Here is a 27,496-nt window from a genome sequence, read left to right on the forward strand (position 1 = left end):
CAGCCTCTGTGCTTATTGGAGGATGTGCTTCCCACCAACATACATCTTTTCTACCTCTGGTCTGTTTCCCAAGTAGAGAGTACAGGTGTCCTCTCTTTAAGATCTATCATGTCCCTTAAAATGCTGTAGTTTCCTATTCGTGCATTCAGTATCTTTAGGTCTTGGCAACATCTCTTATTTTCCAGACGATGTTTTAAAATCCTCTTGATTCACTCACATGTCAGACTTTATTCTGACATATTACATTTCTGATTCTTTTTTTTTTTTTTTAGCCTATGTTGCATCCTGGGAGGCATCACTAAGACCAGTGAGGGGTCTTATTACATAATGTATATTAACACATTTGCAAATTTTTATTGAGAAAACTCTGTGTGTGTGTATGTGTATATTTGCATCAGTTCTTTCTGGATACACAAAAGGATAACTGTGTAGTATGTGTGCAGAGCAAAGAAAGCTCCATTTTTATTGAATGAGAATGACATGACCTAATTTATAGATGTGGTCAGCTGAAGTAGCTCAGTAGTGAATATTGCATCTCATAGCTCCTTTTTGAAGGTTTGGGCCCAACTGGGGTTATCTAATCTATTGATAGGGCTCAACTCCAAGAGTGAACATAAATTAGAAATCCACAGAAGATATAAGGAGATCCACAAAGCTGATGGAGCAACTGAAATTACTTTGCTGCAGCCTTGTTACTTCCTAGGCCTTTCTGGAGCAGGTGGACCTGTGAGATGTTCACGTGGACAAGTGCTTGCTTTCACCACATGTCTGTGAGGTGAGCATCCAGTGAACAAAAGATGAATCTGGCTGTCAGGTGACCTTAAACAGTTTTGGGCCCAAAGAATGTCATCATGGTTAGATGTGACGTACATACTCCATCGTTAGCACCAAAAGCCTGCGTCAGTGCAGAATATTTTCTAGGTGTTTGTAAGGGAAGCCAAAAGAATGGTAACCTGAGAAAGGTGGAGAGCAGAGAAGAGGATCTATAGATTGTGGGACAGTTTTTTGGTTTTTGTTTTGTTTTGGATTTTTGCCATTACATCAAAATGTAGTAGTTGGGCAGCTTTGTGGTTCTGCCAGCTGGGCCTCCTGAAATGGATAAATTCTGAATTTCAAGTTCCTTATTGAGTTGGCAGAGCTTCTTGTGTTTGTTGCCTGGACACCTAACTCAGTGAAGCAGTGAGACAACACAGCAAATAGAGGCACTGCACAGACCCAGGAGGCCCGACGACGGTTTGGCAGAGCTGAAAGCTGCCTCCCAGCCAGGAGTTGTGCTGATGCTCTGTAACATCCTCCTCTCCATTAGCATGCCTCCCTCCCCTGGGCCCAGCTCCCTGATTCTGTTCCTGGACACTTGCCTCAAGGACAGAGCAGCTGAATAGGCTTTGCTGTGTACAATTTCTATCCATCATGAAGACAGCTTGATTTAAGATTCTTCTCAGAAGCTTTTCGCTTTCTCCTTGCTGTCTGGACCAGCCTTCTAGAATCCTACAGTTGACCTGAAGCCAAGAAGAAAGTTCTGGTGATGGGAGAAGTGGAGCCACTTAAGTTACTTACATGATGGTAAAGAATCTTAGACACTCCCCACCTTCTTTAATCCACTTTATCTCCCTGGCTCCTCTTGAGACTTTATGTTTTTCTTTTGGTTTCATTTTCCATTTGTGACTATTAGAAGAGGAAACAGAGTAACACTCACCTGGGTGGAGCATAGGGAGGGAAGGTGAGACTCAGGGGCTGCATTGGAGCCAGGGTGCAGGCCCCACTTTCCTGTGATGACAGAAAAGTCACTGGACATCTCTGGACTTCATCTCAAACATGAGAGTATTGAACTAAATTTTACTCCCTTCTTGCTTTGCAATTTTGTGATTCTCCATGTTTATCATCCCATATTGGCATCTTCACGACCTGACTCCATGAACTTAAACTCACTTCCCGTCTAACACCCTATTCTAGCATCTTCTCAGCACTTTCCCTGAATCCCCCTATCCTGTAAGCAGCAGTAATTGCTCCTCTACTACATGCCCATTGCCCTACAGCAAGCCGTTTACCTGTCTATGCCCTCAATAGACTATAAGCTCCTTGAGGATAAGGATTTTTATTCATTCTTTATTCCCATGCATGCTGCCTGGAACGGTTCACATATCCAAGGAAATCTTTGTTTAGCTAAATATTTAAGTCCAAAGAAAATCCTTTTAGAGTATTGTGTGAGAGGACAGCCTTAGGCAGTGCTGGACCTAAGGTGAAGACATAGAGAAAACTTTTCCTTCATGATTTTTGTTTTATTAGAGGTCTGGGAGAAATACTTACAGAGTGGCTGGATAAAAAAAATCATTAAATGACTTTGCAGCTCCTCAGCATGTACGTATGAAATCTGAAGTTTGATCAGTGATTACGAATCAGTGAAAATCTAAACCCTTCCCATATGGAACAACTCCACTTAATTTAATGTCATTTTACTTTATGAGATAGTTAATAAACAGGTACTGTATTTGATCTTGTGAGTGTAGCCCTCTATATTTAGCTTTTTCAGCTTTAATGGAACTATAATTTTAATCATGATTATTACTTTACATTTTAATTATAATTTGGTGTGGCTTAAGTATACATTTCTGAGAGTGATTGTGTAATGAAAACAGGAATTAGCTTTTCATTAACAAAATAATGGGAGAGTTCCCACTGCATTCTAGTCTGTGTTCAATATCTATGGGCTGGCCTAAAAATAGAAAGGGGAGTTTAACATTTTGGTTAAAAACATGCTTCTAAATTGGCTGTGTTCACAACCCAGTCTCTTTTGCTCCATTTTGCTTTATCTTGTTCTCTTTCTTTTAAAAAATTAAATAAAACAAAATAAAATCTTAGAAGAGATCTTGGCCGGGCGCGGTGGCTCACGCCTGTAATCCTAGCACTCTGGGAGGCCGAGGTGGGCGGATCCTTTGAGCTCAGGAGTTCGAGACCAGCCTGAGCAAGAGCGAGACCCCACCTCTACTAAAAATACAAAGAAATTATATGGACAGCTAAAAATATATATAGAAAAAAAAAAAAATTAGCCGGGCATGGTGGCGCATGCCTGTAGTCCCAGCTACTCGGGAGGCTGAGACAGGGGATCGCTTGAGCTCAGGAGATTGAGGTTGCTGTGAGCTAGGCTGACGCCACGGCACTCACTCTAGCCTGGGCAACAGAGTGAGACTCTGTCTCAAAAAAAAAAAAAAAAAAAAAAAAAAAAAAAAAAAAAAAGAAGAGATCTTAATTGTGTCTGAGATTTCACAAGGCTTCTTTTTATTATTTTTATTTTCATTTAGATAATTAGCACCATGGAGCCTCAGGTGTCAAATGGCCCGACATCCAATACAAGCAATGGACCCTCCAGCAACAACAGAAACTGTCCTTCTCCCATGCAGACAGGGGCGACCACAGATGACAGTAAAACCAACCTCATTGTCAACTATTTACCCCAGAATATGACCCAAGAGGAATTCAGGAGTCTCTTTGGGAGCATTGGTGAAATAGAGTCCTGCAAACTTGTGAGAGACAAAATTACAGGTATGCTTTTGTTCAATATTCTAGATGTGGGATTTGCAGCTACATTATTCCATTAGATACGCAGACCTTAGAAATGCACATGCATGATGATGCATCTGAGTGTCTGCATCATGTACCCCGCGTGCAAGATTGTGTGGTTGCACAGTCATAAACTCACACCACATACATGTGTATATACCACATAAAACCATGCCATGGATTGGTAGAACTGGGAAGCAGATGAAGACTTTGGTGCTCTTCAACTTTATGTGAAATGACCCTTTGGTTTTATCCTCTTTTATTCTTAATCAGCCACCCCTTCCTTTTGTTCTTTAGTTTCCAGTTCTGCCCTCTGCCTCTCCTATACTCCACGCTAGTTTTTATTCATGTACACCTCTCCTCTCAAACATTAGGTTTGTGTGTGTCTAGTGTTTTTATGTGTCTGAGACAAGTGTCTAAAAGAGGCCACTGTGGACTTGTGGAAGAGTGACACCACTGCCCCTTGTCCTGGGGAGAGACAGGTCCTAAGCATAGCAGATTATTCTGCAATCTTATTGGAAGTGAGAATATTTTCTTAGAAAAATACTGGGCTATATAATGATGACAGTAGAGTTGCTGTTCTCTGATATGCCCCTCCTGAAACCATTCATGCTCACCTTTGAGTACTTATCGGTTTGGGGTGTTGACTTTTGTTTCCCTTTCTCTGGACATTTTAATTGATGAGCAACTGTCCTATGAAAGAAAAGAGGAAGCTCTATGGCTGAAACAGGGAGATACATCATCTTACTTTTAAATCAGAGAATACAATGTGTATGTGTGCATGTAAATATATATATCGTCTATTCTCGAGAATAGAAGATATATATATTTACATGCACACATACACGTTGCAAATTACTTTGCAAAATCATAAAACTTAAGTAACATTGCTGCTTTCTAAAATATAAGTCACATAACCTTCCAAACACAATTTCCTCATCTGTAAAACTGGAAAATAATACCTACCTCAAAGGGCTTATTGTGAGGATTGAATGAGAGACTGGATATAGAGCCTCTAGCACAATGCCTATTGTATAGTGGTCTCTTAATAAACGGGGCATGTTATTACTATAGGTACAGCTAGTGCACTTGAAGGAGAGTGGCTAGAACAGGAAAATTATATCAAGCTTCCCAAATAGGGCCAGGATCATCTATCCTTTAACAGAATTGCCTATACTTTCAGAAAGCCAATGTTTAGATTCCTGAATAATCTTTATATAATAGGATGATAATTCAAACCAAATTAAAACCAGTTAACCATATGATTCTTCCTCCCACTCCTGTATAGGAAAATGTATTTTTGGTATAGCCTTACCTTCTAAATAGAGACTCTGCCAGTTATATTAGTGAATATTATTAATCACCTTTTCAGGAGAGTTCCCTTGGAACTATAGTGAGATTTTTAAGAAGTACTGATTCATGGTGTTGTTCCTTGTTTTCTAAAGACACATGTTAAACAAGCAGATTCCTTTACTGAAAGAATGCTAATTTGGTAGTTCACCGAGTGGATTTGAATAGGAGTGACAGCTTCGAAGACAGCCTTTAATTTGGTATACAAAACCAAAATTGTCAACTTTGGTTTTGTTTAGCACCCTCTCCAGCACAAGCAGAGACATACAGTAGCATCTGAGCTTAAAGAAGAAGCTTATGGGTTGAAAGCAGAAATACAATTCAGGCATAAATTTATAATTATGCATTTTTTTAATTCAGGCAAAAAAAAAAGTTTTATTTGTAGAGAACTTATGGGAACAAGGCAGGGAAATATAGAGAGACCAGAGATATTTGCCCTCATTTGGTAGCAGTGTTTAATAAAAGTAGAACTTGTGGTTGTAAAGAGTGCTTATTAAATTCTTCATTTACACTACCTAATTAATTCTAGCATTTTAAATTAACAGTGAAACTGGTCCCTGCTGTACCATTCCATAGATGCAGCATATTTCCTCCATCCACCCGTTGTTCAGGTTTAATTGGCTATGCTAAAAGTCAGAGAAGGAGGGAGAGATAGGGCTGTGGGGAGAAGGGGAAGGAGTGGGAATCGCTCTAGCAGAAGTCCTTCCGAGGCCTACATTTGGGGTTAAGTCATAATGCAGGCTGGGAGAGGTGAGGTATCACACCAGGCAAGTGGAAAGGCTGCAGCGGTGGTTCAGAAGTCAGGGTAAATGACATCATAGGTATTTTTGTTGCCCTGATTTTTAACATCCCAGTCCCCCCTTTTCCTCCAACACCTCCTACAGATCTCAATGCATCTCGAACCTGTGAAGTTTACAAGGAGTTCTAAATATCCAGTGGGAGGATTGGGGGGTGGGAGGTGGCAAAGAGATAAGAATTCAAGATTAAGATTTTCCAGCCCCAACTACTCCCTAAGAGAATGTAATGGATTCCCTTAAAAGGGTCTGGCTTCTATAATGTTAAGATACCTTGAGAGAGAGAGAGAAGAAGTGACTCTGTTGATAGCAATACTGGTGGGCTGGATTCACCCTTGTCTGTGGGTTTTCAGTGGATTTGCCATTTGAGAACACATAGGAAAAATGTGGGCATGGACTTAAGTGTTATGGTGCTGAGGACATAAATGCTACCATTTATCAAGCACTTACTCTGTGCTAGGTACTTGCTAAGCACTGGACATACATTATTTCATTCAACACAGAGAACAGTCTCTGTTTTCTTAGATGAGGAAACTGAAGCTTAGCAAGGTAAAGTAACCTTCTCAGGCAGCAGGGTTACTAGCATGTGGTGGAGCTGGGAGTCATCCCTGCTTTCCGAAAGCGTGATTTTTATTTGGGGAAGCATGTGCAGGGTGAAGACCTCTGCTCAAACCCCACCTCATAACCCAATGCAACGTTGTGTTTCTCTGAGTAGAGGTTGCTGGCTGCCCTCTGGAGAGTCTACCTAATGCACCATGGCTTTAAAGGAGACTCCTGTGTATAAAGGGAGGCAAAGATAAAATATTTATCATCCTCTGGGGATATAACTCAGCCTGTGTCTTCCTTCGGAGTAGAGCAAAATTTACTGAAAATGCCAGGCTCAAGTTACCATTACAGTGCTTTTAGACATCTCTGTTACTTATCTTCTCAGAGACATTAGATTTTCTTTTTCCAATTGGGAAAGGACATTTATCAGGATAATCTAGGTACCAGGGAAAGAAAAACACACGTCCTGAATTGCTTTTGTGTGCAGCCGTGGGCACGTGATGGCATTGGAAGCCAAGTCCTTTGCTTTTCTCCTTCATCCACCTAAAGCCTCGGCTGCTGGAAAAAAGGGAAGTGACATGTGACCCACAGGATTCATGCAACCTAGAAACTCAGGCAAAGAACACCAAACCCCTGGCAGAAATTTTATTATTCCCGTGGACTTCGAAGAATTTATATAGTTTCTTATGTTTTGTTTTGTTGCCATTTTATTTTTGTTTTTGTTTTATGGGCATTGAGATTGGCTTACTGAATCCAGGTTTCTATATGATCAGTATTTTAGGGCAGGAAACATACAGCTTGGCCAGGACAGGATTAGGTGGCTCAGAGTATGTCTTGAAGCCAGCACAACTAGAATGCTAGATTACATTCTTATAAATGTTTATCTTGTTACCGCCCCACCCCAAAAGGAATAAAGGAAAAAAGTAACAAAGAAAAATCCCGAGAAAGAAAGAAATCAGAGTAAGACAGCAAACAGTCTCGATTTGCCTTTCCATATTGTGTGATTTTTATCACAGTGCTTACAAAAGAATTATATTTTTACTTGATGTCAATCTCTTTGTGTCCATGCAGTGTACTTTTTAAGAGTAACTATCTATTTCAGGTAAGTGAGAGCTCTGAAGGGGATTTTTGAGGAGAGGTTAATCCAAACTGAATCTTATCAATTGCAAAACTGAATATATCGAAGAGACCAGTATATGGAACAGATTATATAAGTGCTGTGGGTGGTTGGAAAAGGTGAATTTTGTGTTAGCTGGAGCTGTTGGGGAAAGTTTAAAAGAGGGAGTTAGGATTTAGGTAGAGGAAAGAAAGGCAAAGGAACAGAGCTAAAATTCTAGTCAAAGAACAAAAGCATTTTTTTTCCTCTGTGCTTTGGACAAAGAAAGTAGAGCTAGAGCATGCTTCTTTGGAAGCAGTGGTCTAATATGAAGCAGCATTTGCCAAATTAAGTTAAGCATGCCAAAAATTAAGTTGGTTAGAGTCGCATCCCAATGGACAAAGGCAAATTTTCCTAAACGCCACCTTTAATCCATTCCTTCATTTCTTCCTTTACAACATGTCTTTGTCTTAATTAATATTACCCAGTGGAAAAAGCAGAACAAGGCAACAAAAAAAAAAGCAAAACCCTTTACTACTTGTGGACATCAGGGTGAATATTTTGCTATCACCTTTGTGTCTGAATTTACATCTCTAATTAAAGGAACCAACTCAGTTTTTTGATGCAGTGACATCAGGTAACTTCTGTTCTTTCTCAGATTTGTGAAAGTGCTAATAATCCTGTGTCTCTCTCAGTAGGTGAAATGTGGGACATTGACCACAGCAGTGGTGAGAATATCTATTAGAGCATCCAGGCCAGGAGGCACGACACAGAGTACAGTCTGTTGGGTTGAAAAGGGAGAGAGGGGAGTGAGGGTTGTCGAATGTTTTATGCTACCTCATATACTTTTAAGGAACTGGAATTACAGGAACACTGGGGGAATTTGGTTGAATTTTACTTCTGAAATAACTGTATAAGCAATAAAAGGCTCTGCAAAACCCTAAAATATGAAAGTGCTTTGAACTCGCCCCTAAAGTGTGAATTCATAAGGTGAGTTTATTAGCATAATTTCTTACAATACCCAGCGAAGACAAGTAAGAATAATAGCAGCAGCTTTTGTGTGTTTTTGTGTGCCTTAATGTGTGTTCTGAGCACTGTAATAAATGACTTAAATATAGTAGCTCATTTAAATAATAAATTGGGATTTCTTGGAGAATCAAAATAACCAGTGGTTATTGAGCACTTACTGTATGTTAAGCATTGTGCTAGGTAGATGGAGTCTCAGGTAATCCTCAAGAGAGCCATTTTACAGATGAAGAAACTTGAAATTAGTAGCAATTGAGTAACTTGCCAAGGTGACTTAGCTTCCAAGTTAGGGGAGCTGGGACGTGAATCCAGTGCTATCTGACTAATGTGAATTGTCCAATTTGTACTTTATCTCTGGAATTTTCCCCCAAAATACTAAATTGACTCCTCTCCTTTACAAGCCAACTTGGCTTGCATACCTAGGGAATGAAAACTTTTAGTACAGCGAAACATAATTAGAGCTCAAAATCTTTTGTTTTGGAAAATAGCACACTGTGCATTAAAAAGATAAATTTTTTGAATTAAACAGGTCACTGCTTACAAGGAAGACTAGATTTGGAACGGTTTTTAACTTCTGATGTTCTCCCTTCGTGAAATACCCTTCATTATGTTCACCTTTTCTTTATTTTGCAAGCACTATGTCGAAATGGATGCTGCCTTAAATTTAAGCACAGTTAAAACCCAGCCTCAATTAGGCATATCCAAGAAAATCCCAAGATATTGATTAGCCAAATGAACTTTTCTACATGCACATCAGAGAGAGATTCGTTAGTGATGGGAAAAGTACAGGAAATAGTAGCATTTATCAGCATATTTTGCTGCTGATTTGGAAAATGTGCTTTGTACAGTGTGATGTGTCTCCTGAATTCAGAGGAAATTCAGGCAGATTTGCATCTGTCATTTTATTTATCACCTCCCTACAGTCATACATATTCTACAAAGAAGAATAAAAGAGTTTTGATATGTTGACTTGGGAAGGGGGGTTGATTATTCTTGGGGGCAAATGGAAATTTTTAAATATGGAGGAGATTTGGCAGCCTAATGGGGTTACAAAACAGGAGAATAGGAGTCTGCCTTATTAAGGGGAATTTGAAGAACGTCAGAACATGAAGTGCAAACAGTAAACCATATAATCATTGTGCCTCTTACACGCTCATCAAGGGGAATCGGAGACCTTCCATCCTTTCTAATTAGGACAGGTTGGCAGTTGAGTGGAGCTATGAGGTTTAGGGTTTGTGCAGGTACATTATGCATCTTTCAACACAGTTTTTTCTGGGGAAGACAGTAGTCAGGATTACAGACCAGGTATGGTTTCCTTTTGCCTCCTGGCTGTCTTCCCCTTCATGTTCCCTTCCAAATCAGATGGTTCTGCCCTGCTTCCAAACTCAGATAACCGTAGGAAAGTATTCTCACATCCCAGGAGAGATGTCTCAAAGGATTTTTACCTAGGATGTGAATCAGGCCTGGGTATTTTAAGAATTTTCTATTTCTGTGCTTTAGCTGACTATTTGGTTCGTAAGACCAAATAGGAGAGGAGGTTCACCTAGCCTCCTCTCCTTCCCCCAACACACACACACACACACCCACACACCCACATACTCACTCACTCACTCCCCCCGCCCTCTGTAGAATGGCCTGGTTGATTGAGACTAGGAACTAAGCAGGAAGGTAATGTCAAACTGAAATTTCCACACATTATCTAAAAATGTAATTCATCAGCTTCAGGGTAGGAGGAAAGTACTTTCTGAAATGTGTTAATGGGAAATTCATTTTTTTTTCTTGTCTTCTGTGAGGTGTAGTAGTGGTGATTTCTTTTTTCAATCTGTCCCCCACCCCCATTCCATATCTCCCTTACTGCTCTTAACTGATGAACTCTGTATCTGTCTTTTTTCCTCATAAGAACTAAATATCTCTAAGTTGCCTTTTCGTTTTTTCTACAGTCCCCAAATTGAGCTTTGATGGGAGAAGATATTTCTAGTTTGGAGAGAAGATAAAATTCAGATAGAGACCATATATTTGTATAAAGGTTTTACATTTATAAAACACTTTCAATCAGCCAACTGTATTTATTTAATGTCTACTCTCTCAGACCAAATAAATGTTATTCCCTTTCCTTCTCTCCTCTGAAATTCTGTATCATAGTCTGTGAGGAGGCCAAAAGGAATAAGACATAGTTTGTGTCCACATGTTGCCACAAGGCCAATGAGTGGGGGAAGCTAGAACAAATTACTGGCCTCAAGGTACGAGAGGGCCTGGAAGCCTGTTTATGATGCTTATCACTACATAGCTACCTCTGCTGTTTCTGGGTGGTGTTTTGTTTTGTTTTGTTTTTCACCAAAGCCTAATCTCACCCTTCCTGGTCCTGGCTATTAATGTCATTAGAAAGATAGTGAATAAGGATTCATAACAATGCAATAAAGTTAAAGGTTGATGGAATGCCTACTGTGTGTCAGCTACAGCACTAGCCATCTTATGTATGTTATCTCACTGAAGCTTTGTATCAGTCATGCGTAATCAGTGGTATTATCCTCATTTTGCGGATGAAGATGCCAAGGCCTAGAATTAGTCAGCTGGCGTGTGAGGTTAGGTCTGACTACAAAGCCTATGGCCTTTCTGTTACCTTACCACTCTGCCTCTGCCGAATAAAGGTAAAGACAACATCAGCTATGAGTGTTCAAAGGAGAAAAAGATGACAATGAACTGGGATTCTCAGAGCAAATGTCAAAGAAGAGTGAGCCTTCAACTTGGCCCTGAATTTGGCAGAGATTAGATTGTAGGAGACCAGTCCATGCAAAAGAGGCAGCTGAGCCAAGCTTCAGAGACATTGATACAGAATGAATTTTTATGTCCCCCCCAAATTCATATGTTGAAGCCCTAACCTCCAATATAATTGGGTTTGGAGATAGAGCCTCTATTTATTAAGGTTAGATGAGGTCGTAAGAGTAGACCTTAATCTGATAAGATTAGTGTCCTCATAAGAAGAGGAAGAGAGACCAGAGTTCTTACCATACACACACACCAAGCAAGAAGGCAGCTGTCTGCAAGTCAAAAAGAGAGCCCTCACCAGAACCCAACTATGCTAGCACCCTGATCTTGAACTTCTGGCCTCCAGAACTATGAGAAATTAAATTTCCATTGTTTAAGCCACTCAGTCTATGGTATTTTGTTATGGCAGCCCCAAATGACTAATGCAGACATCTTCAAGGGCTAGTGAATAAAATAGTCAGGACTACTCTGTGGGCGGTAAGTGTTGGTACCACCTTTGTGTCAATGAAATAACTAAAGGTCAGCAAGGTTAAGTAATTTATCCAAGGTCACTGCTAATAAGTAGTGGAGCTGAGATTGGAAATCAAGTCTGTCAGACTCTGAAGCTTATGTTCCTCCTACTTTGCTAATAAATAACCCTACCTAACACAGAAGGAGGTTGACAACTTGCAGACTTCTAATGGCATCTGTGATCTGAGAATCATTGTTTATCTCACTGAGGTGAGGTACATACTCACTCAGTGACTTGCTTTCCACCTACTTCAATTTCTTGCTGATTTATAAGTTTGTTTTTCTGCTTGGCCCTTGTTTTGTAGTTGAATGTCTGGTGAGATGCAAGGCCCCATCGACACAAAGTGAATACAGCCAGTTAGGGTAATAATTCTTATTCCTATGGCTGCTAATAGGATTTCTCATCACAAACTTCTTGAATCAGATTAAATCATTTTATTGGTGGTATGAGCATAAAATGTATACTTAGTCCTCCCTGATATTTGCCCTTTGTGTTTGTTTTCAGAGGCTTTTCTATTCAGTACTTCCCTGAACCTGTTGAAGCATCCAATATAAGCAACATCTGTACTCACTTTACAGATGAAGCCAGTGTAGCCTAAAGAAGACACTTGGCCTCTTATTTTCCTTGCTCTTTTTTCTTTTCTTTGCCTGTTTCCTATCCCACTTGCTCTTTCTTCCTTCTTGGTTATTTTTATGCCACTTTGATTCAAAAGGATTTGAATTGGCTTATTAGATAATATGGAAAACAACTACATGTAAAATAGCCGTAAATTTTTACAAAACGGAGTAGGGGAAATGGATGTAGAATGATAAAAGGAGACCAGAGGAAAATTAGTAAAAACACATTGACTGACACCCTAGGGAGAAAAATTTTTTCCTTGGAGCCATGATGTTGTTTTATTACAAAAATAGAATAAAAACTTCAAAATCAAAATGATCCTTTCTAATGAAAAATTTGTTATTTTTTATTGTTTTCTGTGCGTGAGTTATATGCAACTTGAAAAATTGTTCATGTGACTCCCAAGGTGATGAGACATGTGAGTTATTTATGCTTCACAAGGCCCCGGGCTCAAAACTAGCGTGAGTTAAATACAACTCACATGGTAGGTAATGTGTTAAATGTGGCTAAGCGACTTGTCTGACAAATAACAGAAACCTAGTTTGAGTTTTCTTCACATCAGGGAAAAATGGACAGTGACAACCTTGGTCCCTTTCTCAAGTGGTAACCACGTTCCCAACCTCACACCTCTTCCCACCACCCTCTCTATAGCCGTTTGTCTGGATATACAGGCTTCTGATTGTGGAGACAGTTCCCTGCTATAATGCAGGGTTGAATAGGAAGCCTGAAATCACATATATGGAATTTTCCTTTTCTCATCTTTCTTACCTGAACCCATTTTGGATTGATTGACTTGCTTTTTATAGCCAGGGCAGGCAGTAACACAGAGAAACTGCCTGAGTGGAGTCCCTGTTTTTATTAACAAAGGGTCTAAACAACATGCTAAAAGAGTGTTCCAAAGCAGGCCTTCCTTGCTTGCTTCCTGAAATGAGGTATTACTGTCTTCTGACTCTCTTCAGTCTTCCTTCTCCCTTCAGATCCTGAGGTTGGACATGCAGGAACTTCAGTCGCCTGCTTCCGTCTTTCTGGTGAGGGTTCCTGCAGTAGGTTCTGGCTAGTTCCCCATTGTTCATTCAGACCCTGAGCTGAACAACAAACAGAAAACTCGAACGTCATTCTCACTTCCTGGTCCTGACTGGGAAACGGAAACTAGACCTCAGCCACCTTTGCTCTTCCCGCCAGTCAGTGGAGCCTTCCCAATGAGACAGACCACCCTCTAAGTACAGGAGAGAGAGAACACTACCCAAGAGCACCACACTCCCCAAAATACACACATGCTCACACTCACACACTCACACAAACACACACTCTCTCACACACACGTCTCCCAAATACTTTCTTGTCAGAAATACCAAACACAGCACATTAGCATTGAACTAATCAGAAGTGAAACAGATTTCAATGAAATCTTGCCCCCAACACACATACTTAACAGATGCATGTGTGGCCTTACATAACTCACTTTACCTGCTTAGACCTCCATTTCCTCAATATACAGTAGAGAAGTTAAATCCTAACCCTACCTTCTTTGAATGGTGCTTGTGAGTGCAAACCAGGTTACACATGTGAAGGCACTTTGTAAACAGAAGCAACCTATAGATGGGAGAGACCCCTGTTATCTCATAATTCCTAACTACTTCTCACCAAGGCTCTTACTTTGGGCCAACAGATGTGTAAAGCGAGAGTAGAGGGGAAGTGGATGTCACTAGTTCAATCCTCAGTTAAGTGATCCCAAGTAGGAAGTAGGAGATAGCATCTGAGAAGGCAGGAGAATGGAATGGGAACTTACATTTATTAAGCACCTGCTAGATACCACATGTTAGATGATGCCATATATTTGCTATCTCATTTAATCCTGACCACAACCCGAATGTCAGTGACCCCATTATTTAGACGAAGAAACCAAGGCCCATAGAGTCTAAAGTGACTGACCCAAGGCCACACAGCTGGCAAGTGGCCAAGCCAGCTGCATACCCATGTCTATCTGCCAGTTGGGACAAGAGACCTTCACAGAGAGGGTTCCCATATTCTTGCTGTTTCATCCTGAGTCATGAACGTGGCTGTGGAGGATGTATTCCAGTAAGCCTCAGAAATAGCTGCAGTAATAATGAATAATGGTTCTGGAAGATTGTAAATAAATTTAGCTCAGTGCAGTTAGTTGCTCCTTGACTTACGATGGGCCCTGGTCCTGGTATGCCCATCGTAAGTTGAAAATATCATAAATTGAAAATGCATTTAATACCCTGATAAACTCATTGAAAAGTCAAAATATTATAAGTTAAACCATCCCAAGTCAGGGACCATCTGCATTTGAAAGGATCAGGGTAATTTGTGAGATTATTTTAAAAATTAAGGTATGTTTATGAGTAGTGACATAGTAAAATGGAAGGATCTACCAAGTTCTTATTCTAGCACTAGCTGTGGGACTTTCAGTGGATCAAGGCATTCTCTCCCTCTGGTTGTTTTGCATAAAATGGGAATAATGATACTGACTCTTCCCACCTTACCGTGTGCTGTGAGATCAGATGAGCTGCTACTGTGTTGGTAAGTTATTAAAATGATACATCAATTCAGGATATTGCTATGGTCACCTAGAAGATAGGACATTGTAAGCAGGGATTTATGAGGGTAAAGCTAGCTGTGATAAGGTATCTTTGCTTTCCAGTCTGCCTTCCAGATGTTTTGTTCAGTTATCTACGCACATCACAACAAAAGATGATTAACTCTCTCAGACATCAGTGTCTAACTGTTATTAATGCTCAAGCTGATCAAATTACAATGCCACAGATCCTACTTGCACTGTTAATATTAGATTTTGGATTCCGGTCTATAATGAATGATTTTTCCTCCATGCATTGGAAAAATTGGTTAGCAGAGTTCATAAGAAAGTTTAATTAGCAGGCTGTTTGTGAAAATAGCGGTTGTGAGTCATCGTTCAGAATGAACTAACATTTCTCAGGCTTGAATTTGTTCTTCTGTTCCTTGAGCAGCCACATAGGATGGATCCTTGTGTTTAGGAAGCTGGTGTCCATGTGCTTCCCACTTGAACTGCACCATGTAATAAACTAATAACAAAAACAACAGATTTTTAAAACCAGAGAGGAAGAGGAGGTGTAGGGTGTTTGTATATTTATATATGTGTGTCTGTGTCTTCCAGGGGAACATCATGGACCTACTCTAATCCAGAACTGTGCTACTCATAGGTCCTGGATTATACATTAGCAGTATAGCCTAATGAATAAGAACTAGACTGCCTGTATTTACATCCCAGCCTTCTAGTTGTGTAACAAGAAAATTCTTACCCTCTCTGTTCTCCAGCATTTTCATTTCTAAATAGGTATATTGATGGGATTATTGTGAGCATTAATATATGTGAAATACTTAGAACATCTCTTGGTGTATACTAATATAATTTTTACAACAGTTCTGTGAGATGTAGGTTTTATTAGCTCTATTTTACAGCTGAGGAAATAGGCCCAGAAAGGTTAAGTAACTTGCCCAAGATCACACAGCTTCTAAATGGCAGAGCAGAGTTGAACCCATGTTTATTTGACTCCAAAGCCTCTAGTTTTGTCTGCTATACTGTATTATCTTCCAGGGTCATATGCCTAGTTCATTAAGTATAGATACTGTTCATGTGTGTGTCTGTATGCATGTACCTATTAATACAAAAGCGTGCTCCTGGTGAGTATCCATACAGCCACACGCAATTATGTTTTGTTTTTTTCCTTAGGTCTTTGGTTCTCCTAGTGAAACTTCTTAAGCTCATGACATGCTGACTACTGACACATAGTGATCTAGAACCAGACTCATACAATTTGTACCAACATAAAAACATGTCTTGAGATTTCTGACTCCCCTCCCCATCATGCATCTCTGTCCTGTGTCTAGGTTACCCCAGAAGCAAGACTGTAATGTCTTCTGAGAAGCAGAATCGTAGCCTGTCACAGTAAAAAGAGACCTTAGAAGTATTCTTTGGCTTGGTCTCCTTTTTTCTACTGGTCCTTCTGTTATCTCAGGAACTATATAGCTCAGCTTTGGGGACCAGACCCCCACCTTAGGTTAATTACATCCTGAGATGGTATTTAGTCCTGTTCCAAAAGGTAATGTTCAATTGGAAATCCCATCTTTCCCAAATGTGCTAATCAGTAATATATTTATTTTTTCCTTAAGGGGATCTGTGATCAAATGAGTTTGGGAAACTAAAGTGAAGCAAGTTTAAGAGAGGTTTCTTTTTATCACTATTTCTCTGATTCTGTGCTAACATGCATTATAAAACTTAAAAGGAATGGTATAATACATAGCATTACCCAAGGAACCTTTTTTCCTTCAGCATTGTCTATACTATCCTTTCAAGCCAGGAGGAAACAATGGAGCTCCATGAAGTATAAGTTTGGGGATGGGAGAGAAGGAGGCAGTTTGGGACAGTTTCTACCTAATGACCTCATTTCTTTTAAGAAAGAGGTGAGGTCCTCTACTGCTTGTGGATAGGCAAGTAGAGGCCTTGATGTCCTGAGAAAGTGTCATCTAATCCAAGGAAGAACATCCAGTTGCCCATCAGTTCATGAGTGGATTAACAAAATGTGGTATATGTATACCATGGAGTACTATTCAGCCGTAAAAAAGGATGAATTAATGCCTTTTGCAACAATTTGGATGGAACTGGAGACCATCCTAAGTGAAGTATCTCAAGATTGGGAAAACAAACACCACGTGTACTTAGTATTAAATTGGAACTAACCAATGAGCACACATGTCCATGGCAGGAAGCAAAACTCAGTGAATATCAAGCAAGGGGGAGGAGGAGAAGAGGAGGGGCAAAAACCTACCTAATGGGTACAATGAACACTATTTGGGTGATGGGCACACCTATACCCATGACTCAAGCATTACAAAAGTGATCCATATAACCGAAAACATTAGTACCCCTGTAATATTTTGAAATAAAAAAAAAAAAGAACAGAAAATGGTGCCATATGGACCTAACTCTCTAGCATCAGCACAGTCCCATTTCACACCAGGCATTTTTTTGAAAATTATTGAGTACTGAGCATGTTCTGTGCATGATTCAAACCATGAGTTTATTTAGTGTCCTGATTTCTGGGGTGACATTTTATTTTCCACTGCCTGGAAGAGCTGAGCCATTAGACTAGTGTTCACACTTTGCAATCTCACACATATTCCTGGGCACTCCATTTTCACATCTGCCAGAAACTTTACTCAGTATAATGAAGCTGGTCATACTTGCTTGGTGTAACCATTCCCTGAGAATCCCTTAGCTTTATAGAAAACCAAAGAAGGTGACTTTCCTCCTCAATTTCTACTCTACAGACCTGTTTCTGTGAGTTCTTTTGTTCTTGCATTTTTATGTCTTTATTTTGCCTTAGCTCCTACGTGCAAGCTAAATAGTGATAAAAAAGGAAAAACATTCTTTTGTTTCTTGTTTCTTTTCTTTTTCATGAACGTGAGGAATTTCTTTCTTTTCAAAAATTTGTTGGATATGAACTAAGCTGTCATTCCACGGTGGGGAGCTTCCTGTCTGGTACTTCACTACAGTGAACTCCTTGATGACAGGGACGGAGGTGTTCATCTCTGCATTTCACACAGACACTAGTGGTGGGTCCAAAGCCAGAGAAAAGCAAGGTCTTATTTCAGAAAGGACACACTGACAGAGGTTTTCAGACAAAGGCCTTCAGCTAACATTTGACATCTTGACTTACACAGACAAGTTATTTATCTCATCTCCTTCAGCAAGAGCCATGAATTTTCTTTTACTTTGTATAAAGGCAGTTTTAGTAGCCTTATATTCAGTTAATATTCATGAAGCATTACTTTGTGCCAAGCCCTCTCACATAACTTATCTCATTTAATCTGAATCCCAACATGATATCAGGAGCCTCCACATGCCCTTTGTAAGAATAGTGTCTGGTAGGAGTTTTGGAAGCCATTGTCTTAGTGTTAAATACAGCAATTCCTTTCACCCACAGACATTTCACCCACAGAAAGTCTCATTTTGCCCAAAGGCTAATTACAGTGTATGTAATTAGTATTAACCTGATAATTTTTTCTACATCTTCTTCCTTTGTTGCTAAACCCTCGTCTTTAACATCAGCTACATTTCTGGAATCACCTGTTGGTTTGAATCCACTCTGGGTGGAAAGTCTTGTCTATCTGACATCCAGACCTTTGTTTTACGTGAGAGTAAGCCAACCAAGAATTAAGAATTCTGGTTCATTTTTCTGGCTAGCTGGGAATTTGCCAAAATCCTCTTCTTTTTTTTTTTTTTCAACTATTGTTAAAAATATTTTTAAATGTGTGACTATTCTTTCCTGTCTTGTAAGAATATTCTGAACATAATTTAATTTAATGTTGCTTCAATTAAGAATCTTTCATTGCCCTAGGGTCATCAGTCTGAACACTTCGTATTTTTGTATGATAAATGCTGAAGTTGAGATAGTTGTCACTGAGGTTTCTATTGTCCCCTGTGCATTATCGAGAATATTTTTCCTTTCAGTTTTTTTTTCTAAACTAAGTACTTGATACTAGCTTTTTATCTTACAAATTTCCTTTCTTTCCTGAACAAACAGAAGAAAAATAGGGTTCAGATTAGTTCAGTTTTTCATTTATTGAGGTTTATTATTGAAATGCATATTTGAATACCTGTCATTTGAAGCAATTTATCTTATAGGGCAAATCAAAAGGGGAAAAAATCCTTTGAGAATCAGTTGGTTGGCTTCTTATCGAATAGTATAGCTTTGTAATCAGTCCTTTCTGCTTTGGGGACTGCTGGAAATGAGTGTGTATACTCTGTGCATTTCCATGTGCAGAGGCATCATTTTATGTCTATGTAAACAGTTCGGTAGATATCTTTTCTGAAATCAGAAAACTCTTTTAAAAGCCTCTGTGGACTTTGGAGCTAGATGGATTCAAGCCTTAGGATCTGAGGTCTCCTTGATTGTAAATGGCAGTGATAATGCCTACCTTGTAGGATTGTTTAGGGAGTAGATGAGATGATAGAAATAAAGTGCTTAGTATAGTTAGTGTAGTGACTGACACTCAAAAAATGATAACTATTTTTGTTACTATCCATTCACTTATTGATTAATTCATTCGTTCAACATAGATTTATTGAAAGTTTACCATGTGCCAAACATTAGTCTAATAAGATCCATGTGGGTCATAATAAGACCCACATCCCCATCCTTAAGGAACTTAGGGTCCATTGAGAAATACATTTAGTTCAACCAACAAGCTTATGTCGAATACCAACTGGGGGCCAAGCACTTTGCTTGTTGCCATTTTGATGCCACATGATGGGTGGAAATGACATCTACTTAGGAAGCCAGAATATAGACAGCCTCTGGAAATAACCAAGGACTGGCTCAAGGTAATTTTAAATACTTTGGGAATTCAGAATAAGGGAGGCTGGGTCCTGTTTTTTTAATAGTGTTGTTGGCAGAGAGCAGACACATTCAAAATTACAGATGCCTAAATGATTTCTGAATCTCTGCCAGAGGTATAGGGAGATGTCATATACACATCTGAGGATGGAATCAACTTAGAAATGATATTGACAGTACAGGTTAATGTCTACAACCAGTGGCCTCGTGGAAGTGATGGCTATAAACTTAGTGACAGTCCTCTCTCCTCAAGTGGTGGGTGCTAATGCTGTTTCCTCCTCCTGGAATGCCCTTCTCTGACTATTGCTCTTGACTTCCTGTTGCCTAGCTGTCTCATAATTTTCTTCCACTTCCTTCTGTCTCCTTTTCAAATTAGTCTCAGTTCAGGTATTACATTCTCCAGAAAGCTCTCTCTCCTTCTCACTATCATAACACTTAACCATACTCTACTATCATTGTTAATTCATGGGTCTGACTTCCCTACTAGATCAAAAACTGCTTGCTTGCTTCTTCATTCGTCTTCAGTCTCTGCATCCACAAAAGGGATTTGAAGATGACTGATACTAAAGCCCTTTCCAAGACTGTCGTACTATGATGCACCAGATCCAGTTTGAAAGGCACAACCAAGTTGGAAGATGGAAATAGGATATTTTGGGATATATGTTGGAATTAAATAGAAGAATAAGGACTTGGAGATAGTACTAGAAAACCCAAACTGTCTCAAAATCTCAGGCTTACTATGCTATATCAGGGAAGTTGTTTAGCATAAAAATTAGCACATATTCAAGAAATCAGGGCACGGCACAAAGTACACTGGCTCTGGAGTCAGATGAGCTTTGCTATTATTCTCAGCCAAATAACCTTAGGTAAGTTACTTCTCCCTCTGGGCCTTAGTTTCCCCTTCTGTAAAACAGGGATAGAAATACCTGCTTCAGCTGGGCACAGTGGCTCACACCTGTAATCTTAGCACTCCAGGAGGCCAAGGTAGAAGGATTGCTTGAGCTCAGGACTTCAAGACCAGCTTGAGCAAGAGTGAGACCCACATCTCTACTAAAAATAGAAAAATTAGCCAAGTGTCATGGCATGTGCCTGTAGTCCCAGCTGCTCGGGAGGCTGAGTCAGGAGGATCCCTTGAGCCCAGGAGTTATAGATTGCAGTGAGCTACGATGACACTACTGCACTCTACCCAGGGCAACAGAGTGAGACTCTGTCTCAACAACAACAACCAAAAGGGAAACAGAAACACCTGCTTCAGTGGGTTGTAATAATGTAAGTGAAGTGCCTGACAGATAGTAGGTGCTCAATAAATATTACCTATTATTTTCATTTCTCAGTTGGAAATCAGGATAAACTAAAACCAGCTGTGAGCATTGGGTCTAAAATAAATATAACCTAGAACCTTTAAAGGAATCTTACGGGTCAATCTTGCTGACTGCTATAGCGTGTCATGACCAAGGGTAGGTCTGGCTTCTGTTTGCATACTTCTAGTCATGGGGCCCTTACCACCTCACAAGGCAGCCCACCCCCTTATAAAATCATTATTAGAAAGTTCTTCCTTTTATCAAGGCAAAAATCGGTCCCCTCATTTTCTTATGCCTGACCCTCATTCTCTCCTTTGGAACCCCACAAAGCAAGTCTACCCCTGCCTTCCCATGATGGCCTTTTAAAATATTAGAAGGGACTTTGAGTACCTCTAGAGTCTTCTCGCCTTCAGACTACATGCCTACAGGTCTTTCAGCTGTGTCTTATAGAATCTGATTCTTCTTCCCATCGTCCTCTGGACACAGGTGAAGCTCTGGTTAATTAAAAAAAAAAAAATTTTGCTGGTCTTCCTGGTATTTGGGAGATTGAGGGTGGTTAAGAGTAGGTAATTATGCGTGTGACTAGACAATATTCATTCATTCACCCAACAAACATTTACTAGATATCCAACAATGTCATGGACCCTTTGGTAGGTCCTGGGTGTACAGAGATAAATAAAACATCATCTTGGCCCCAAGTTGCTCCCAGTCTAGTGGGGAACAGAGACACATTAAGAGACAGTTTTAAAAGGATGTGTCAGCAATGGCAGAAGCCAAGTATGTTTTGTTCTCTTCTATATTCTCAATGAATGGAACTGTGCCTGGCATGTAACAGATGCTCAGTAAATATCTACAGGATAAATTTAGTGCTTGAATTCAGCCCTCAAGTTAGAATATCATCACTTTGATAGGGGAACTCCGTCAAAACTCTACTCCAGCTTCAAAGCCCAGCTCAAATGCTCCCACCTCCAAGAAGCCTTCCCTACTTTGCTCAGTCAGAATCAGTCTCCATTTCCTCTCTGCTCCTGTATATAGCTTTAAAAAGAAAAATCTCTGCTGTATTTATTATTTTCACCAGGCTATAATTAGTCCTTATATCTGTCTTTCCCTCCTACATAATAAGCTACCTGAAGACAGGAATAATCGATTTCTTGATCATTTTGGGGTCCACCCCTAGCACGTAGTAGGTTACAGTTATTGTGGAATTTGTGTGCCTGGCACATATTATGTGTGCCGATGTAAAGGAAAAGCGTTAGAAGCATTACCCACCTTCAAAGAGGTCAAGGCCTCACTGAGGAGGTAACACCCACACAGGAAACATTGTAAAGCAGTATCTAATGGAGCCTGAGAGAAGGAAAAGGAGCCAGCATCTACTGAGCATCTGTTATATGCCAGTCCCTTTACATGCACTATCACTTTTAATCCTCCTAGTAATCCCTTGAAAAAGTAATATTAACCCATTTTATAGATGAGAACACTAAAACAGAAAAAGGCAAAGTAGAAAAGCAAAATTTGGGGGCAAAAAAGTTAGCATACATTAAGTGATTCTGAGAGTTTTCCCGTCAGAGTTTCCCTTCCCTGTTACTATGGGTCTGGTGTGTAGTGTTCCCAGAAACCAAGGCACAGGGAGATTAATTTAGTTTAGCCAAGGTCACACAAACTGGAGACCTAAAATTCAGACCCACCTCTGACCAACTCCAAGTCTCTTTCATGCAAATGTTTTGTTTCTCATCACACTTTAAAGCAACACTTCTCAGTCTTTAATGTGCATTTAATTCACCTGAGGATCTTGTTGAAATGCAGATTCCAATTCAGCAGATCTGGGGTGGGACCCGAGGATCTGCATTTTTCACTAGGCCTTAGGTGGTGCCAATCACGCTGGCATGGGTGCCGAATTTTGAGTAGCAAAGTATACCAGACTTAGTTTGAGGAAATTGTGTGAACTACCAAAAGAAAATAAACCCTCTGACTAGCTGACTATAGTAACACTAGCTTTGCAGGAGAAAAGCCAAGACTCAGACTGACCAATACCTGTAAACCTCCCAGAGGCGGGAGGGGAGGGAGCAGAGCCACAGGTGCTCCAGAACCGCAAGGCATCTCCAGTCAGCGTTAAGGAGGAGAAACCCTAACGTGGGTGAGTGCGTCCTCTTGTGTACCTACCTGATGCCATACATTTTGTCACTTGCACCAAGGCCAGCCCCTGTGGAGAGAACGCATGAGCTGAGATATCACGCAGACCTGGGTTCGTTGGAATTCTAGCCCTGAAGCCTAATGGCTGTCTTGGGCAGATTATTTAGCATTTCTCTAGCCTCACTTTCCTTGTCTGTACAGTGGGCTTGATGGTGCCTATTTCACACAGGATTAAATCAGGTAACATTAATTGCCACTTAGCACAGTGCCTGGCACAAAGTAGGCACTGAATAAATTGTAGCTGCCATTAGTCCCTGTGTTAATATAATCCTCCTGGTGATCCTTTGATTGTGAGGATTAAGGGATTATCTCTATTTTTCCAGATAAGGGAACATGTTGATAAAGCTTAAATGACTTAATCAAGGTTATACAGCAAGTACGTTTGAGCCACACACACATTTATATATGAAGGAACAACCACACATCTCTCTGATGCCCTCTCGGGTATGTTTAGGTAGAACTGTGGCAGCTGAAAGCAGACAGGGGCATCTCAGAACTGGCAGTGAAGGAGTCCTGGGATTTGCAGTTGGCTGCAGTTAACCCATGTGTGGCTATCGCCACGCAGGTGATCTTGAGGTGACTGGGGATTTTATCATGTGCTTTGCGAACAGGGTTTTAGCCTGAGCGAGGGGTTCTAACATCCACAGAAATTCCTTATTCAACTCAGAAGTTTTCAGCAGCAGCTACCCATCTGGCTGCCCCCTCAGGGGTTTTGCAGATGAGGAGAGTAACTGTTAGGTTTCTGGAGAATGATGGTTTTTAAAGAGAGAAAGAGCAAGGTGTGCAGGTTGGCGGTGCAGAAATGCTGAGATCCCTTCTGGCCAGCATCTCTACTGCTGCCATCAGCCGTGAGGCTGTCAGGATCAGAATAACCCCCAGGACCCCAAGGGCAAGGAAAGATTACTTCTATCCAGAATGGCTGGGAAAATACGGGGTTATAACCAGCTATGATCTCAACACTTTCTAGAGAATGAATACAATAAAAATGCTTAACGTAAACTACTGAAGGTAATTTACTTTTTCTTAGATGATTCAAAAAAGCCTCTGAGGCATTTCAGGACCTCAGAATAGTTGTTAACATTTTAGTCCGAATGTATTAACTGTGGTTATGGCAAAGGGGCACAGGACTTGGAGTCAAAAGATCTAGACCAAGGGATGGGCAGACTACAGCCCAAGGACCAAATTGAGCCCACTGTGTATTGTTTTAGATAAAGTTTTATTGGAACACAGCTACACTCATTTGTTTACATATTGTCTATGGCTGCTGCACAATGGCAGAGTTGTCATAACAGGGGCTGTAGGACCCCACCAAACAAACAATTTACTGTCTTGCCCTATACATACAAAAGCTTGCCAACTCCTGATCTAGACTACAGTCTAGCCCTGTGATCTCGGGCAAATCACCATTTTCTCTGAGGTTCGGTTTCCACATCTGTAAATTGATGATTATCTCTCACCCAGGGTTGTTGTGAGAATCAAAAGCAAAAGAATGGAGGGGAAAGCACTTTGTAAACTCAGAATCTCTGTGGAAAGGTGGGCCGGGGTGGCTTTGGTTGTTCACCTGATCTATACCAGAGGAGAACCCACCCAGGACATTCTTTGTGTTTTGTTTTCTGATCTCTTGTGTCAGTTTGTTGTCATAGTCTCTCTTTCTTACAAATGCAAAATAAATTCCCCAGGTGCCCCCTTATCCCCCCAAACATAGAAAGCATTCTGGTAATGTGCTTCTTTCAGAAATGGAGGATTAGTACAAATGCACACATCCATTCTTTCATTTATCAAGCTGTTGTTGATTACCTACTATGAGCAAAGATGTAAACATTTATGATCTAGTTCTTATGGGGAGAAGTGCTTGGTTTCTAAGGGGGAAAGTTAGATATACAAATTATTGTAACAGAATAAAGATGTTGCTATGTCATAGTAGGAGAGGACTCATTGTGTGTTTTCCTGTATGTGCACGTGCCTATGCTTTATAAAAACAGAAATAATCACGTTCAGATTTAATAATGGCTTGTTAAAAACCCCTCACCCATGCCTGCTGGACAGGACTACACAGGACTGGTCACCTGTAAGCATTGTAGGTCACCTGGGCATCACGGAGTCAGATGCTCACTAGTTTCTAAATTTTGGAAATAGTCTTCATTTCATAATATCTTATTTTTTCAATAAACATAATTCAATTATTTCATTTTTCTAATTTGTTCAACTTGCCATCAAAATAAACTGATAAACTGGGAACAAAAATAAAGTTTGTTTTCATTTCCTAGTCTGAAAATACTGTTGCCATACTTATATGTTCAAACCTTGCTACTGCTGATAAAGGAAGACAATGTAGCTATTTGAAAAAAAAAAAAAAAGCATAATAAATAGACATTATCTTTTTCTGGAATGCAGATACATAGACACTTAGCTCTAGGCTCCAGATTGGGTCCCCAAGGTCTCCCAGCATGGTGGCTTTCTTGGTCCCCATGGAAAAAGTGTTGGTATTTTTTGTGAACATGTTTTATCTATATTTTTCCATATATGCTTACGTACAGAACTGCAAATCTAAAACCCATCACTAATATACAGCCACCAAAATTAAAACACAACATTTTTGCTCATTTTGCTCTCTCCCCCACTACTAAAACACTTTCTAAAAGAAATGAGGCTTGGGTTTTTATATTTTCTCCCTAGGGATTTAATTCTCTCTAGGGCATTTTAAAAAAGAATGCTTAGATCCATAGAGTATTTTTTATTAGGCTTAGCTGGACTCCTCCTATGATGGTGAGAAGCATGTTAAGAAAGCCTGTTCATGAACTAGGCTAACCACAGGTAGTTTCATTGTGCTGCGAGTCTATCTCATATCTTTCAATTCACAGGCAAGGTTTTCTGCCTCTGTCCTCCTCTTATGCAATACAGTGTTCTGTTTTAGAGTTTGCAGTTTATTATTTTATATCAAGGAGAATTGTCATTTTTCTTTTCCTTTTCCTTTCAGAAAGGATGTTCTACTGGTTTTTAGTTTTCTCAAAAGCACCCTTATTCTTGATGTTAAATGCAATCTCTCTCTAAACCTAGAGCTGGTGATGATAACACAGTAGTGTTAATTGCAGTCAGGAACTAAGGTGATGGTGGATTGAGGACTGATACTGGCAAGTGGGTTGACATGACACATCTTGCTGGGCAAGAGTCCTTTCCTCACTTGACCTTCGGAACTTTCCTGGGATTTGAGGCTGAAAGTGTTTTCCTTCTTCTGGAAGCAAATGTCTAAAAGAAAGATAAAATGTAGAATGTAAAAATCATTATGTACTGTATTTATATTAGATTTCCATCAATATATGAATAATTTTAGGAAGGCCAGTGTATTGGAAGCATGTGCCACTAGTAAGCATGATATATTTTTCCACATATATTTCATCAGTATGATGAATTAGGCACTATTTCAGTGTGAGTTAGGTCTAATGTTTGCAGTTATGTGGTGAGTGTTTTCTTTACATTTTTTTCATATTTCCCTTTAATTTTACACAAGTTAAATTGGGCTGGATAGACTGCATCTGACTAGTTTCCTAGAACTTATGTATAAGGTTTACCATTGAGGTAATTGTTTTTAAAATGCCCTTTAATAACATCTTGGCTGTTTTAAAAAAGTGATTATAAGAACATTTTAGTACAGCAGTTTTTGAGGCGTCTCATATATGCAAGGTAAATATGAGAAATTTACATGATGAAAATGGAATTAATTAGGTGAATTTAGTTAGGCTTGATGAGGTGGAGCCAAACTTAGGATAAATGATATTTTTAAACCAATGAAATTAGTCTCTTGTATTTTGTGTTTGCAAAATGAAGTTTCTCAGAACATGTGGCAGGGTCTTGTAATTCACACACCTCTCTCTCTCTCTCCCTCACACACACACACCACTCACTCACACACTACACTTACACAGTGAAAAGGAAAGAGAAGGACCAGCAGCTGGAGTGTGCACAATATTCTCTCTTCCCTCTTGAGTTACTAATTTTGTCTGGTGAAGGGCCTATCTGGCAAAGTTTGCCTCTGTCTTTCCTATTCTAACCCTGTTCTTCCAAAACACCAAGGAATATTCTAATGAAAGGCGGTGTCATTTTGGGTTTTTCATTTGGGGAACAAATGCCATTGAGTTTCCTTATGATTCTCTTTGCTTCCATCCTATAAAGGATAACAAAGTCACCCATTTTCTGATCCAGAACCCAACTTGTTTTCCCAGGTTCCCTCCTACAACCAACACAAACACAGACATTTACCAGCAAAACAGAAGCTGTTGGAAAGATTTTTTGGCTGCTGAAATGGGCTCCTGTCACCAGGACATGGCAGGCTTTTTGTTGTA

General features: G+C 39.9%; 1 protein-coding gene across 16 annotated transcripts in view; it reads left to right on the forward strand.

Annotated features, from left to right (window-relative positions):
• Positions 1 to 27,496, forward strand: part of ELAVL4 (ELAV like RNA binding protein 4) — a 141,992-nt gene that overhangs the window by 88,239 nt on the left and 26,257 nt on the right. For 10 of the 16 annotated variants that reach the window (XM_069477913.1, XM_069477916.1, XM_069477917.1 and 7 more), the window contains exon 2: positions 3,300 to 3,540. In XM_069477913.1, the coding sequence (XP_069334014.1) occupies positions 3,300 to 3,540 (241 nt within the window). Of the gene's footprint in view, positions 1 to 1,476; positions 1,564 to 2,364; positions 2,377 to 3,299; positions 3,541 to 27,496 lie in introns of those variants that run through there. The other 6 variants (XM_069477919.1, XM_069477923.1, XM_069477920.1 and 3 more) reach the window with 3 other exon arrangements.

This window comes from Eulemur rufifrons, chromosome 8 (genome assembly GCF_041146395.1).
Source record: "Eulemur rufifrons isolate Redbay chromosome 8, OSU_ERuf_1, whole genome shotgun sequence".
NCBI classification, from domain to species: domain Eukaryota; kingdom Metazoa; phylum Chordata; class Mammalia; order Primates; family Lemuridae; genus Eulemur; species Eulemur rufifrons.